Source organism: Eschrichtius robustus, chromosome 14 (genome assembly GCF_028021215.1).
Source record: "Eschrichtius robustus isolate mEscRob2 chromosome 14, mEscRob2.pri, whole genome shotgun sequence".
NCBI classification, from domain to species: domain Eukaryota; kingdom Metazoa; phylum Chordata; class Mammalia; order Artiodactyla; family Eschrichtiidae; genus Eschrichtius; species Eschrichtius robustus.
This window is the reverse complement of record NC_090837.1, coordinates 72,344,720-72,362,483: the sequence shown is the minus strand read 5'-3', so window position 1 is coordinate 72,362,483 and position 17,764 is coordinate 72,344,720. Positions and strand designations below refer to the sequence as shown.

General features: G+C 35.3%; 1 protein-coding gene across 3 annotated transcripts in view; it reads right to left on the bottom strand.

The window, feature by feature from the left end:
- Window positions 1–17,764, bottom strand: part of ARK2N (arkadia (RNF111) N-terminal like PKA signaling regulator 2N) — an 80,704-nt gene that overhangs the window by 16,406 nt on the left and 46,534 nt on the right. For 2 of the 3 annotated variants that reach the window (XM_068563335.1, XM_068563334.1), the window contains exon 3: window positions 7,546–7,728. The exons of the other annotated variant lie outside the window; for it this stretch is intronic. In XM_068563335.1, the coding sequence (XP_068419436.1) occupies window positions 7,546–7,728 (183 nt within the window). The remainder of the gene's footprint in view (window positions 1–7,545; window positions 7,729–17,764) is intronic. 3 annotated transcript variants of the gene reach the window in all.

Here is a 17,764-nt window from a genome sequence, read left to right as displayed (position 1 = left end):
AGCCGAAGAAGGACGGAAGGGAAGGAAGAGCAGACACATTTTAAGAAGTCTGGCTATGCAGGAAAAGGCAATAGACGGTACTGAGAGGAATATGGGTTTGAGGGAGGGGGATGCGCATGTGCATGTAGTATTTTTACTGGCCATATTTAGAAAAAAAGGCAGAGAATAGCTTTGATGGCAGAAAGCTGAGGTAATCTTGATCTGTAAAGAATGTAGAAAGGCCATCTGCAGAGCACAGGTGTGGGTAGGGCAGCAGAGTCGGTTTAGAAAAGTGAAGTAGCCACTGTGAAGAAAGAATGCTGCCTAAGGAAAGGGGGAAGGTGCTGGGCAGCACTGAGAGCCAGGATGAGATTGCAGATTAAGAAGTTAATATGACCCACAACTTTCCAACTACATGAAAAATCATCTCCAGTGTGGATAAAGGCTGTGAGTGTGCATCCAGAGATCAGACGTGGCCAGATGGGTACAACAGGAAAGCCAACTATACGAGGAGCTGAGGATATCGGTAAAGGAGAGTTGGGCTTAACATATGCTAGATAGGGAAAGAAATGCAGCTAGGGGGAGCTGAAAAAGGACTGGGTGATAGGTTCAATGAGGTAGAGGAATAGTGCAGTGGGAGTAACAGTATGAGTCCAAAAACGCCGCCAGTGCGAAATGAGAAAGCTTTAGGAAGAGGTAGGAGGAAAACCAATGGTCACGAGAAGTAAAACGTACTTCCACCCTCCTCGCCACCCACAAAATATACAACCCTCTGGGACCATCCATTTGTCTGTCTTGTCCCCTACTCAGTTGTTATTCTCCTTTGCTCCAGCCACCTACTACTCCCCTTCCTACAATTTTTCCACTCCACTGCCCTCTGGAATGCCAGCTCTATGGAAAACGGCACTGAACCTTCTCTTCACCTCCTTGTGGAAACCTGACTTTCCTGAAAATGCTGCCTCCCCTGCAGGCCTCTGACTCCTACACCTCAGGTCGGGGATCAGGATCACTTACAAATTACTGTCCTCCACCCTCATGTACCAACACCAGCAGTCCTTATCTTCCAAGAAGTTTTCCTTTCACTCTAGAAGTTTCACTCAATGTGAAACATTATTGGCACTTAGTTTCTTTCTTTCTTCCACCTCTCTCCTTCCCCTCTCCACTTTAAGTCCTGCTATCACTATTACTCATTATTATATGAATGCTCATTATTTGTATGGACAGCCACCCCCAAGCTCTCCATGCCTACTCACTAAAGCAAAGAGTAGAGAGCCCCAAGAGACACTTAAAACCCCCTGTGGTAGACTCACAGCAAGGGGCTCAGCCCTAACCAGCCTAAAAATAAAGAAGCTAATTGAATTAAACCAAACTAAAAAGGCAAATTGTAAGAAGTCATGGTTGCTATAACCAAACTCTTCTTCCTTGATTATTCAATGCTTTTAAACAACAGAAATTAAGAAAACACAACAAGAACATGACAGAATTAGTTAATTCCTAGTAGCTCTGTGCCCAGCTCTATTTCCACAGTTCTAATTTATAATTCCAATGTGTGGAATGTTCTGTGAAATGTCTCAGTCATCAATATTTCCAAATAATGAGTCTTCATTGATTAGGCCCCTCATCCTGACCCTATCAACTACATAGCCTCATTTCAGATCAGGAAGTATCATCACTCTGCCTTTTTCTTTTTTAAAGAGGGACAAAATGAAAAATTACGATGCTACTTTTGCTCATAATTTTATATCTTAAGAAAAGCCATCCCTGGTGGCGCGGTGGTTAAGAATCTGCCTGCCAATGCAGGGGACATGGGTTCAAGCCCTGGTCCGGCAAGATCCCACATGCCTCGGAGCGACTAAGCCCGTGCACCACAACTACTGATGCGCTCTAGAGCCCGCGAGCCACAACTACTGAGCCTGCGTGCCACAACTAGTGAAGCCCACGTGCCTAGAGCCCGTGGTCTGCAATAAGAGAAGCCACTGCAATGAGAAGCCTGTGCACCGCAATGAAGAGTAGCCCCCGCTCGCCGCAACTAGAGAAAACCCGCGCGCAGCAACGAAGACCCGATGCAGCCAAAAAATAAATAATAATAAATAAAATAAATATTTTTTTTAAATCTTAAAAAAAAAAAAAGGAAAAGCAAGTTAACTATCACCAAAATTTAAGATTCTTTTAACGTTATTCATCCATTATGTATTCAGAAACTAATAATTTACATATTGCTTTTACATTATCAGATCAATCCAAACCATTTTGGCGGTGCAATTTTGGCCATAAAATTTATAATCCAAACTTGCTGGCATTTAGTTTTGTTAAAGAACCTGTATGATGCTCTAAAACTGATCACTTAAAATCAGGGTCTGCTCTTCTAGCCATTATCTTTATTGCTTGGTCTAAAAGTCAGTATAAGATAAAACAGGGGAGGCGGGCAGGGCAGGGGGTGAGATGGAGTGGGAGGGTACAAATTTCCTGGTGAGTGTTAACAACTCTAGACTAATGGTGTGAGTGTTCTACCACATTGCCTCTCAGAGTCATTAAATAAAATGTGCCACTCAGGTAACAAGTCAGCTGGGATCCACACCAAACCTGGGGGATCCCATGCTCTATAAGAGACACCATGGCATTCTCCAACAGCCAGGAATGCATCCCCTCCTCTATTTCAGAGCCAGGACAATTAGTCCTTTTCTCTCAATGTAACCCTCTTCAGCAAGTCACACATTCTTTTGGAAGCTCTAGTGCAGAGCCCAACACTCTTCTGGCCTTTGGGCCATACCCACACTGCACCGGCCCCCCTTGACCTCAAAGGAATCCAATGGCAGAGCAGTGCCTAAAGCATACACAAAAGCGAGTCAAAGATGTTATAAGGTTCTTCAAATACTGTCAGTGGTAGCAATCTACTCCTATTCTAGAACAAGAATAAGCTCTGTAGAAAAAGTGTAAACACCACAATTACCATATATTAAACTGAAAATAAAGCAAAGGATTTATATTTAGTTATTGTGGCAGCTGGTTGTCTCTGTGTAGGTCTTTCCCTGTGTAGCTCTTTGGAAAGATAACTGCTTTCACCCTATAAGAAAATTCTAAATTTTTGTCCTCCCACTACAGATCTTTTCAACACATAAATAAATCAAAAAGTAGAAAAGGTAGTGATTAAATTATCATGGCAAACATTTTCTTTTTAAATCATATATCTACTAAGAACTAGTCCTAAGACTATTTGAAGTATATAAAATTACTACATACTGGATGACAGTGGCATGCTAGCTATAAAAAAGATTACTATCTTAAATCACTACTCATTTAGCTTTAAAGCAAACAAATTATTACCGTGTGTTAAATTTTTTCAACAAAAATATTAAAAACTTTAAAAAGTGGGAGAAAAGGAGTTAAGAAATCTAAAATCTTACAGTCCACATGTGCCAGCTGAAAAAGAGGAAACTTGATCTCCTTCACAAGACTTGATACAATGATTTTAAAGTGCTAACAATAGAGGGCTTCCCTGGTGGTGCAGGGGTTAAGAATCCGCCTACCAATGCAGGGGACACAGGTTCGAGCCCTGATCCAGGAAGATCTCACATGCCACGGAGCAACTAAGCCCATGCACCACAACTCCTGAGCCTGTGCTCTAGAGCCTCCAAGCCACCACTACTGAGCCCGCATGCCACAACTACTGAAACCCGCGCACCTAGAGCCCCTGCTCCGCAGCAAGAGAAGCCACCACAATGAGAAGCCCGCGCACAGCAACAAAGAGTAGCCCCCGCTCACCGCAACTAGAGAAAGCCCGCGTGCAGCAACGCAGACCTAACACAGCCATAAATAAATAAACAAACATATTAAAAAATAACAGTGCTAACAATAGAAACATGGTCATTCTGGTCTGACCATAAAATGCCCTACTCTAAGAACAGGAAACCCAAGATTTTTTTCTCTTCACTACAACTAAGCTTGTATTACGGACAAATCAAGTTTACCAGACCTATTTTAAGGATGGGGAAAATGCTCATAGTCTACCTTCTTAATAAGAAGGCTGATGGAAAAAATGAGATCATTTGTTTAGAATTTTTAATTTCCAGGGAGGGAGGACCTCTAAATAAATTTAGTGTAATGATTATAAGCCTTCCACACCAAGAGTACTTCAGACGTCTGCTTCTTTTGGCCTCATCTACATTTATGTTTACAGTGAGCTATTATTAGCAATAAACAAAAATTAAGCTATTTTCAGATATACTGGTACAGTTTCCTAAACATGTCCGATGCAAAAGTTATTAACAACAGATTCCCAGACCCCATTTCAGATCTATTTATAAGATTTTCAGGGAGAAATCTAGGAGTTTGAATATTCATAAGCACTCCAGGTAATTTCTATGCTCAGGCCAAAGTTTAGGAAATACTGCAGCAAGAGCAACTCATTCCAGGGCAGGAGAATAAATTAGAAATCCACTGACTGGGTCCATTAATCACTTCCTTAGTCCACTTCAGCCTAAATATATTAACATAATGCCAGTTAGCATTCCTGAGGGCCTGCTGTGTACTTCATCCTATACGAAGCACATTATATGTTATTTCATGTAACAGTATAATAACCTCTTGGGGTGGATACTAGTTTTATCCAAGTTTTGTAGATAGGGAAAACTGAGGCTCTACATAATCTACCTGAAGTCACACAGTCTGCAAGTGGCTGCTGGTTCAAAATCAGGCTGTTTGCTGGCAGCAGGCTGCCACCCACTATACTGTCCACTTCTAGCATCAAGTGAGAAAGAGTAAACATACGGCAAGAGCTGAAATGGAAAGTTCAGAAAGTTTTCTGGGTCAGAAAGATTTCTTGACCAATGGCTTTCCTAATTTCAACTCTTTTTCCTTGGTTGAAACTAAAACTAAACAGTAAAAACTATTTTGCATACAAGAACATCATCTAATTGCTTAGAAAAAGAGATAAGCTACTCTATCCCTAATGATTGCTTATGTGATTCTAAATGGAGTGGGACTGTAGACCTGGTCTGAGATGCTGCTATCAATTAGCCACTGCTGCTATTAATTAATTAGTTCAGTGACTGGGTTTTTATTTTATTGGGAGGGAGAGAAGGAAGACTCGGATTAACCATTACAACATTTATCTTAAACTCCAAACTCAAGAATGACCATCTAATTGATGCTAATACTCCAAGTATCAAAACTATAAACTGGCAATTGAGAATAAATTCTATGAACATTTTGTTATGATATGGTTAAGTATATTCAAATTCACAAAATGGGTTTCCACTATGACAATTACATCAAGACTACAGTGTATTATTAAGTTTTATTTATTACTCACAGACCTGAATGTTAGATATTAAAAAAAAAAAAAAAACTTTGAATGAGCCAATAAATGGCTTCATAAGAAAATATCATGGGGATCTCTTGAACAGTGACGTCCATGTCCTACAATATACAAAAATCTACACATGATTTGTAATATATAGAGAAAGCACACACATGTGCTTTCTCTACACATGTACCAAGAGACATGTACAGGAAATGTCAATGGCAGCATCATTTGGAATAGTACCCTAAATGTCCAAGAAGAGATTGGGTAAGTCTATTATGATATAGTCATACACTGGAATACTAAATCGCAGTAAAAAGTAAATGAACTATAGCAACACATCAACAAGAACAAACTTCACAACATGTTGAACTAAAAAAGCGAGTTGCAAATGATTACCTTCTATGTAATACTAATTAGTATTAAAACATGCTTGTTTACAGATACAAAACAAATGCAGTAGAAGTATGAAGGAATACACAGGAATACCAGACATTAAATAGCAAATTCAGGGGAGCTTTGGAGTAGGGAGGGGCTGCTTCCCTCCTCAAATATTTTTGCCATGTTTCATTTCTTAGAGCTTAGAGCTAAGCACCAAAGCCTGGTGGTATTTTTAAATAATCAAGCTAACAATTACTTGAATCTGAAAATGTGATGCTCCCCCCACCCAATGCTAGTGACTTTAATGATACTGTAACACCCCAAACCTTGCACTTTTAGGTTAACTCATATTAAACTGCTAAATTTGTTGTAGATGAGAAAGTCAAATATTAACAATCCTATATAGTTCAAACTAATATTAAAATTCTCTGTATGAAAAGAAAAAAAACAAAAAGTAATTGTTCATATTTTTCCTAAGAATTTACTATAAAGTGGTCTACATCTCATGGCAAGACTAAGGAAACAGGGTAGTAGTAAAATTGAAGTAGAAAGGATCACTTAACTGTCAATGGATGAAAATTAAGATAAACTACTCCCCTTTGATATAAAGTATTACTACTTAATTCTTTTCAAAGTACTTATACACATTAATAAATACTTAAAAGATCCTTGTTGGGCAAATTAAGTATTTATACATATAAAAACTGAAGTCCAGAGGAGAATCACCTCATCCAAGGTTAAATAGGCAGTTAGCAGTCACAACACAGTTAAAACTAAATCCAGGTCCTGTTCCAAAATTAGTCACAATAAATTAATCAGAAGCTCAACAAATAAGAGAAACTTTTTTATTCAGTTTCAATCAAAGATTATGAAATGAAGAATTAATGACAATGATCTGTGGAGTTCTGTCTCCCCTTTTACTTCCTAACAATTTCAATATAAAAAGTTCTAAATTATAACCCACTGTTATTTTTGTAATACAAAACTCATTTCCCATAAAAATAATATTTTAGGTAGTTATTAAGCCAACACAATTTATAATTTAACTAGAAAACTATAATCTTTCTATGACACTAAAGAAAATACACACTGCATGAGCAGTCTGTCTCTCAATCCCCTCTACCTCTTTTCCTAAACTTTTCTAAAAGCACTAGTACTTTTAGAAAAAGGTTTAAACTAGAAAGAATGTTGGAAGAAAGAGTTTTGAGGAACATAATGAAGGAGACTTGGAGGCACTGTGCAAGGTTTTCAAAGGTAACAGCAATAGGTTTCTTAGAGAATAAAATATCACTCTTAAGAATCATCACAGAAGCAAGATAAACAATGCAAGACGGAGAGAGATTTTCCTGAGATAACAGAGACAGCAACGGAAAGAAAGGAGTTGGAAAAGACAAAATGAGAACAACTGTAAAGGAATTAACAGGGACACTGCACACTGAGAGGCAGAAGAAACAGTGCAGCACTGCACTGCAACAGCCTCACAGGGCAAATTGTAACAGCTCCCTCCCCAAACTACAAGGTCCATAAGCGAGTGAAACCACTGAGAAGTGGGGATGGGATTGCGGGTGGGGGTGGGAGGTAGTATCAGGTCATCTGGGTAATTTTTACATGTTAGGCATTTTTAACTCAAGAAGTACATATACTGAAATTTACCGATGCCTACAATTTGTCCTAGATATTCTCATTTTTGCTTTCTTGTGATTAGGAAAGACGAATGACATGCTACCCAAATCTTTTCTGTTATAAAGGGCACCCTGGAAGCCACAATCATCTAATGCCAGATGTCTCTTAGCTGGCCTGCTCTCCTCAGCAAGGAAAATAGCTGCCAGGACACATGCATACTATACCATCAGAGAAAGGGGTGAGGGGGAAGGGAGACCAACCTGCCTCCGCATTCAGCTCCTCTAGAAGCCCGCTGGTCCTCCAGGTAGCTCCTGTGTCCTGGCCTCCTACAGAATTACTGTGCTCTTGAACTACTGCAGCCGCCAATAAATTGTCCACATTTACCACTTCTGGCTCAGAGCTGGTGTCAGACATATCATAATGAGCTACAACTGGAGGTCCATCTAGGGAGGAAAGAAAATGTATACTTGTATCTAACTTGTGGGGTGAAAAATACTTCTGCAACTAAGAGCCCCCTAAATGCCAGTTGTCTTTATCTTATGATTCTACATGGTCAGAAAAGCTGCACTTTATACAATCTAGTATTTTGTACATGATATGAAAATGAAAGAGATAACCCGAGCTTACAAAGATGAGGGACACATTTGGGAAGAAGGAAAAAGGGTGTTATTATGAAGAACAAAGACAAGACTATACTGAACAAAAGTTACACTGAATTCCTGTCATTCTCCTAAAGAGCAAAAGATTAAGAAAAAGGGGAAGACTCTACAGAGAAAGTGAAACTGATTTTTTAAAGAAAAACACTGATGCAAACTATTAAGCTCAATTTATATTTTAAGAGAATGAATCTAGTTTCTTCCTCTTAGTAGCTAATACTAGAAGTCCCTAATAGATTCAGAGAAGAAAATCAAATATATATTTTCCTACTTTAAGAGCTCTACTTGACTGACATCTATTTCCAGTAAAGCTCTTTTATAATAATAGGGATGTTATGCATCTTACAATATTCTACAAAAAGATAATGCTCATGAAATCCATCTTCAGGATTTTGCTTTGGATGTCTTATGAGGGATATTTCTATTTTCTTTTCCCTGAGAAAAACAACCAGCTCACACTCCAAGGAAATGATACACAACCTTATGGGTTATTTGAGAGGAAGATATTAAAATTCTTAGAAAAAAGAGATCCCTTCTACCTCCAAATCACCCTAGCTAGCTGAAAATGGCAGCGGAGCTCTGAAGTAATTACACTGCAGTGATTCATGCTAAAATAATTCAATATTCATGCTTGTAGAATAGATACATGCTTTAAAATGCTACCCTTTTCTAATATAAAAGCAAAAATAAAGTTTTCAGTCAACTATGAAACACATCCCTTACTACTGCCATTTTAAAATAAAATGCTTTTCCTCCCCCAACAGCTATTTATGAAGTGCAAGCAAATCACTTATTTCCATAAAGATTTTTTAATATCATCCAACAAATTAACATTAAACAGACCTATTTTATTAAACTCTTGACTATGAAGGAATACATATGCCAACGAATCATTAAAATAGAACACAATGAAGGATTACTGTTTTAATACAAACATCCATTGTGTAAACTGTCACTAAACAAAACATGGAACACACACTTGGGGTACTTATCCCTTAAGACTAAGTTCCCAAACCATAGGTTTATGTAGCAACATTTTTAAAATAAAAAATGACCAAACATAAAAGTAAATGAGTTGTTAAGTGCCACCGTATAAGGAACAGACATATCACGATATGAAATTCTGACGATCATGACAATTTCAGTTCACTACTTAAGAATAATTTCCAATTCCCAAAAGGGTAAATCATGTTCATAAAATTCAACAGTGTGGCCTCAGTATCAGTTAGTAATGGGTTTTAGATCAAATAGCAAAACACTGGTTCATGTCTGAGGTTTTTCTTTTCTAAAAAAGAAAAGAAAGCTGTAACATTTATGGAGTTCTCGTCAGAGTTCAAAATGATTATTATGGAATCAAGATACTGTGTGATGTCCAAATATTTGGTTGCAGAAGATATGAGGGTCAAGTACAATATTGACTATTTGACCAAATGTTCTATTTTTAAAAGGGCTTTATTAAGTGTTTTGTGTTTGAAAAAAAAAGTGATTTATTTTAAAATTTATATCACAAATACCATTCACAACCTCTTGCCCTCACATTCCCCCCACCACAACCACCAAATTGAGGCAACAGGTCAACAGTCAAGTCAAAATTGTACCACTCCTACATGTGAAATCATGCAAAAAGTATAAGTGTATATGTACATGCAGAGTAACATCACCTACCCATGGAAATAACTTGTCTGAAAGTCTTCATCAGTAGGATATACAAGCATAAACTTGTTATCTGGCTTCATTCTTGTATCTTCCATATTTCCAAACAGCACACCTTATAGCTTAGCTTAAATTTAGTATTCATCATAAACAAAGACAGTAATATTTTCACATTTTAATTATACTTAAAAATTAAAATAAATTATCACTGTCAATTTTTATATCTAGTATATTCAAACAATGACAAGTCAGTACTAAACCAACTTTAATAAAGTAAAGGAAAGGTTGCCTTTCCAACTCTGCCTTCCAACAAGAAACCACAATTAAGGATCTTGTTTTCCAAGGTCACCTTACACTTATTATTAGCAAACCAAAATTAAATAAGATATGTTTAAAGCACTTAGCCTCAGGGCTTGGACTTTGAACCACTAAGTGTGAATATTAGCTAACTGATGGGGACAATTTATGATATTCTTTTAAAACACGATTCTTGCTACACAGCAGAATTAAGAGACAGGTAAGATCCTTCTAAAATAAGTATCTCTTGAAGGAAAAAATAAAATCAAACCACTGAGGAGGAGCTAGAAAAACTCAGCATATTAATAACAGAAGCAGCTATCTACACTTCCAGTTTGACTCTACCAATTCATTACAGGATGGAATAAACATGAAGCTACTGTGTCCTTCCTCTCGCTGATTGTTAAAACAACTGCGCCGCTACTAAGATTATTCTGACTTTCAAAAACATCAAAATAGTCACTTCAAGTAAAATTACACATGGAAACATTTCCAATTTAAAATGTAGTCACTAAGCAGTCCATGTTTACAACATAAAAGGTTATCCAAACCGTACATTCTCCCATTTGGTATCTGTCAATCCTACAACATCAATTTATAATGATGAACTTACTAGTTTTTCTATAGTCATTAAGAGCATCTCTCTATAAAGGTAAATTTAACACAATTATTTAATAACTACTTGGTCTGTAGTTAATCCAAGTGCTGTTTCTTCTCCTGATTGAAATATCTTGAAATTTTTGCTGCTCATTACAAGGGAAGAAAAATAAAAGGTCAAACAATCCACCGACTATGTTTTATTTAAGAACATCAACTTGTCTATATTATGCTAGATAGGTTTGTGTCCTCTCTCTGACCTCCTAGTCTATAAACAGGTTCTAACTTTTCAAATACCAAAATACAGATGTATCTGTTCATCACACATTCCTGATACAGTGAAGTTTACCCCTGTGTGACTTTAAACCTTCTGTATTATTATCGAGAAATGTTTAATTTTATGAATTAGTTTCCTTTTATTCAAATATGTTCTCTTCTAAATCTCATGGAAAAAATTTGTATCACAAAAACAAAAAAACAAACCAAAACAAAGCCTAACATTCTCTACTACGTTTATCTCTGACAAATCCCTCTTTTCAAAGTTAACAACAAAAAGCACAGAATTTTAGAACTATATAATACATAATTTACCAGTCTCATTTTACAGATGAGAAATTTGAGTCCTCGGTAGCTGAAACCAGAATAGTTTACAGTTGTTATCCCTGGTGAGGGAATGGGAAATATACAGGATGAGACTGGGAGCAGCACAGGAAGTACACTGATTTTTGGCAGCAAATACGTAGGTTAAAGTCCTGCCTACTTCTTAACTGTATGACCCAGTTTGTTCACAGGGTTATGGTGAAGGTTGAAGACATAACACAGAACACAATAGTTCAAATACTGGTCCAATGCCCCACCTTTCCATTATAATTAGCACCTACCCTACTTCATTATTTGCTTGCTTATCTTTGTATGTAAACTCTGCTGTACACAGCCTGCATGCAAGAAGCTTTGAGAACTCATCACTGACTGGGCTGGTGCCTTCTATCGGTCATAGATTAACCCACTTGTTAAGTAAATGCTTTGCTGGGATTAATGAGGTCATCACACATGTGGCTTTCGTATTTTTATTTTTGTTTGAAGTGAAATGTCAGCTTGGATGTATTTATATGAAAGTGTTTCAAAGCCAAATAGAGATCATTTGGGATTATTTCATATTTGGCATCATTCTTGCCTACAGAGAGAGCCCTTCCACTAACACAAGTTTTGTCAGTCTCCCAGTATGAAATCTAATCAGATCTAGGAAACAGGAATTCCTCTTGTATCCCAGAGACATCTGGAAACATCACTCCTCCTTCTCTCTCTATTGCTAAGTCTTAGGCCCAAGAAAAGATGGGACAAATGGACAAATACAGTGTTTGCTCATTCAATTCCCATTTCAATGGCTATAGTAATATACAATAAAACCCAGAATAAATTCCTTCTCTCCTCTTTACTACAGCCAATCTCCCAAAACCCCTCACTAGGAGAGAAAAAAAATCGACCTTGCTGCAAAGGACCCCATAGAGATTCTGTTGCCCCAGTCATTAAAGGGCCTAATAAACCCAGTGCCATTATCTACAACATCTAGAGAGAGTGGGAGGGGGTGGAAATCACACTCAGCCTCAATCCAGATAGTGAGATTCAAAAAAAGTTACATCTGAAAGAAGAGTTCTTAGAAATTACCTAGCCAAGGAGTCTAAGAAGGAGGAGCATGTGTGTGGTGACCAAGTAAGGAAAAGAGGTGTAGGGGAAATAAGGTGTGGGCCTGAGGGACTGAGAGAAAGGGGAAAACCTCAAGAGTTGCAGAAGGGAATTTGCATTTTGGTAGAACCCACCCAATAAGAAAACAGCTTTTTCATTACACATCTAAATATTTACCAAGATGAAAACTGATTATTTTGCAAATGAGAAAAAATACTTGAGAATACATATGCTGTATTTTATTACTATCAACCAACATATATATTAATATATATACACACATGGAGAGAGAACAATTTGAATAAAAAGAAAACAGTCATTTTCAAAGCGTCTCTTGGAAAAGATAACTACATCAACCAGAAAAGACAAAAAATCTATATAGAAAAGGGCCATCTCTAGAAAAACAACTTTAAATACCAAAAACTGTGTATCTTTTCTTTATAATAGTATCATAAAGCTATTTTAGCAAAAAGAAAAATAAGAAGATAGTGCTAAATGAAAATGAAATGCAGCAATATTCACTGAAATTTTATGTTTAAGAGTTAAAAAAACATTTTAAAAATAAAACCGAGTCAATAACTATTCTGTACTTTTCGCATTATATTCATCTCAATTATTAAAAATTTAGATGTTATAGTTTCCAAGGGAGGAATAAAGTTTTAAGGATTACATCTGTTCTTACATCATACTGACAAAAAACAGGTCATTTTACCCACCCAGAAAAGTTACCTATGATACTGATGAAGAGTTAACTTTGAAAGTATCAAAGAAGAGGTAAAAGGAAATATTCAAGATTAAATACAGAAAACAGGGCACTTGACGAGGTCACCATCTTTCAATTTATCTTTGTATTTCAGGGACAAATCCACAACCTACTGCTTTGAGGATTCAGATCTATAGAGAACAAAACTAAAATATCTGCACTACATACACGAAGGAAGAAGATGAAAATTAGATATGACTTTAGCTACATCCTCATGTCTATGTACCCTGCAAAAGACACATCCATTCCGGCTTTTTGATTATTCCTCAATGTAGTCTAAATTTTGATATTTTCTAAATATTCCTCAATTTTTAATAGGATAACTTAGAAGGACATATAAAAGAGAAGAATCTCCACCTTTTATGTTAACACTGGTATTTTGTTATTTTCTTTTTTGATATACCAACTACAAAAAAACCTGAAAATTATCCGAAAAACATCATGTAAAATCTATTATTAGTGATACCTACAAACTAATGCCATTCATTTCTTATGGAAAAGCAGGTTTCCTGACTCAGGAACACCTAATGTGAATTAACTGGCAGGGAATCACTATAACTAATGTAATATGATCCTAAATAGAGTAACAAGAAACATTTCTTTTTTAAAATTTTTATTTATCTAGGTTAGTTGATACACTTCAAATGCAGAGATAGGTAAAAGATATAAAGAAAATGCAATAAAAATTAAAATCACAGTAATTTGATAACATTCTTCCCAAATCTTAAAGTTATAATATGAACACCTTCATTACCAAAGAATACATTTCCTCGTGGATTATTATTCCTTCATTTCTTAGGGTATCTTCTACTTTAAGTTGTAGTAATTTAAGATACCATGAAAAGATCTACTCATTACTAGTAAACTAACAGTTTGGTTTCAATCCCCACTAACTTTCCTAAACTTCAGAGAAATTAAAAACAGAAATCAAGAAAAAAAATGAAAAGTATAGAACTCGGAAGTTATTCACGTTGATTACAATTAATGTACTCACACAACTGTTCTAGACAAATTAAAAAGACAAGTTTCTTATCTGTACAATGATTGAGGGCATATACACCATTTTTAGAGAAGATTTTGAAAATTATTCTTTGAGAACAATTTTTATTAGAACAAATTTAATATAAATTAATAAATTTTCAGTTTAATAAATTTGCTAAAATTGTTTTGATACTGTATTTTCTGACATGTGGAACTCCACAAACTCTTTTTCATTGTGCCCTCACTGTACCGTTTAAATAATACAAACGGAAGAGAGGAAATCAATACAAGTTAAACAAAATATAACAGGTAATTATTTTTAAAAGTCACCTTCTGTGAAATAACTTGCCTGTAATACGTTACTCTAAACAAATGATGATACATAGCATGAAGTCTATTCACCATCTTTCCTATAATTTTCATGTAACTGTACCATCAGGCAAATTTAGCTGTATATTAAAAATGAAAATTATCAGTAATATCAATCTGGGTGCTTTGTTTTGCTCAACAAAAGGAATCACTATAGCATTTCTTTCATTAACAGCAGATTTAATACATTTAAAATGACTTCATTTCTAATATTCTGACTTGCATACAAATTTTAAGTAATAAATCTAATTAAATTGAGCTATACCTTGACCCAGAGACCAGAGTCTCTGCTGTTAAATATACCTAACACTAAGGAATGACAAAAGCAGTGATGCAAAATAAACTAGTTCATGTATATTCTTTTACTCAGTCGGCTAATGAAACAAACAAGCAGTCCAAACCTTTACTTGATAATCTAAGAAGTAAATTTTTCCCTCTAACTTTATCACCCTAACTAGTATGTGGGCAACTTTTTTTTAACACACATTTAGGAAGCAATAAATGGATATATTAATGACCTGAATCCATTAAAATCCCTGTAGACTATTGCATAGTTATGTCTCCAGCAACCTGCCAACTATAACATTAATAAAAATACAGAATTAATTATTTCAAAATTCTGAAGGTGGGTACACATACACGAGCACGTGCACAAACATACCCTCTTGAGACTAGGCTTATTCCTTTGACTTGGTAACAAAAAACAGGCTCTTCTCTTGGAGTCCCAAAATGACAGAACCTTTATTCTAAATTTAAAAAAAAAACAAAAAAAACACTTCATGCAAAATATTGTTTTAAGATTTTAATTTTACTGAACTGTGTTCTAAATTAAAATTTTATTTGAGCTCTTATTACACTCAAGTTTTAATAAGCACACGAAGTACACATCAATATAATTAAAAGTTATCATCTAATGAGTGGCTCGAATAACCTGATAATTCTAACCTGCTGATTAAATTCTCTTAAAATGATTAGGAATCTAACGTCCTAGAACACTGAACTAGTATAAACTAGGCAGAAAACAGTCTATAGACAGATTATTAGAAAACACATTTATCTTCACTGCCCCCCCCCTTTTAAATACCAGCAACTAAATTCCATATGTACCCACTAGAGATGACATAATCCAGATACGGGATTATATTCTTAAATAAAAAGCATTTGGACCATGTCTAGATTAATGCTATAAGTTGAAAGAAGTTTCTGTCCAGCATTAGCCCTTTATACACTACAGAAAGTCCAAACAGGATATATTTCTTATCCTTCTTAAAATTCTAGGAAAATTAAGGGAATTAAAGGGAAGTTAAGGGAAGACCACTAGGCACTTCTAAAACAATACCTACATAAAAATGCCACCACATAATCCAAAAATAATTCCCACTTCTTTGTATTAGTACGTATAAGTACTATAATCTTAGGAATACAGACTTTGCCTCAGTGAAAGAGAATTCAACAATCCACAACAGCAGTCAAGTTTTTTAAAAACTATTAAAACTACTTCAAATACTTAATACTTCTTTGTCCAAAATACAAAAAACAAATTTTTCTGAAAGAAGAATTTTTAAATTGTGCAATCTGGAAAAGGTATAATCACTTTAAAGCACAGCTCATATAAAAAAAACTACTGTTTTTCAAAACAATACTCTTTAAGACGACAACACATTTTCAAGGCACTGTGAGAAACTGAAAATCAGGGGGAAATCTGTATATATGTTTCTGCTATAGAATTATTCTTAAGGTTAAACTCTCCAAACCACAAAATGTCAATTTTTACTTCAGAATAAATTTTAATATTTTGGCATATATTCTATGAATTAAATCAATATATTCTGGTGTTCCTTTTCTTTCCATCAAAACCTCTCTTTCCACATCTTTATCCAAAATTATGTAGAAAAGGCTTCCCAAAATTATTAACACCTTCTCAAATAGTCAAAATATTATTTTTACCTTGAATATCAATTATTAAAACCTATGTTTGATAATTCCATTCAATTCACATTTTTCTCTAAAAGGCAAAAAAAATCTGTAGACCTCCTACTCTGTTATCTAATAACAACAAGAATTAGAATATATCCCAGTCAATACTAGGAATATGTCTATATGTTATTCTTAAAGGATTCATTAATTATTTTCTATTTTAAAATTAAAAGGCATTCCACTACATGCTTAATATATGAAATATTAAATCATGAAACAAAAAAGAAACCTGTTAAGTGCCTGAAGCAGTTTATACATGCATAGAAAAGCAGTCATGTTAACATGCTTAAATTAAATTAACATTTTCTTATATCTAAGAGTCCATGTCTAGTAAAATCTGTGATCCCAGGGAGAAGTTGAAGACAGAACAAACTTCCCTGAAAACATCTCAACTACAAGATTACAGATTAGTTAAAAACCTGTCAGTCACCCAAAACCAATCTGTTCTTCCTGTTGACATAAAACTTAATTAAAAAAAAGATTGGCTGAAGTAATTTACAAGTGTTGCACTATCATTTCAGAGAAACTCCCAATTCTCATATATCAAGTTCTAAAAAGAAAAAAACCACAATAGTCATTTTTCACTTCAAAACTAGAAAAGCAAAATAAATTGACTCAGTCTATTACAGTTAATTTACAAGGTATAAATGTCTGAATACAGAACTAAATAGAAAAAGTGGTGACGATTTTTCTGAGTAGTTATTGGTAAATTACCGAAATAAAACAGAGGTCTTTATTGTTTATACAGTTGACCCTTGAACAACACAAGGGTTGGGGCTCCCACCCGCTGCACAGTTGAAGAAAATCCACATAAAGTGTTACAGTCTGTGGTTCTGCATCCACGAATTCAATCAAGCTCAGATCGTACAGAACTACAGTACATATTTAGTGAAAAAATCTGCATATAAGTGGACCTATGCAGTTCAAACTCCTGTTGTTCTTGTGTCAACTATACATGAAACTCCAAATATGCCACCTATCTTTCCTCTTGCAAAACACAGAATTAGATTTTTTCCAAAGTTGCAACTACATTAAATATTAAAATAATTAACCTTACTCATATTGAGAAGCTATTAAGTTATAAATTTGAAGGGAAAGACTACTAAATTTTTATTATAAGTAAACCCAGTAGAAAGTACAATTAAAAGAAAACAGGTAATGTTAGCAAAGTTATATATTCCTACTGAAAATTTTATTCCTAATTTAGCTTTTTCTCACAATATTCCTACCAACCCAGAAAAGATAAAATACCAGTATCTCCCAGTCCTAGGCCACACATTAAAAATCTATCATGTTGCAAAACCTTTCAATGCTGTGCTATTTTCTCCCCTTTGACACACTCCATGGGCTCTTTAACATGCCATTTATTTTCAGTCCAGGGATTGAAAACAAAATTAAATTGGTAGTACATTAGCCAATACACTTAGTCACTAGTAATTTAAAAACCCATTCAAAACACACCCTTAATAGAGTGACCATTTCATCTGTATCCTCTAGAGGTAC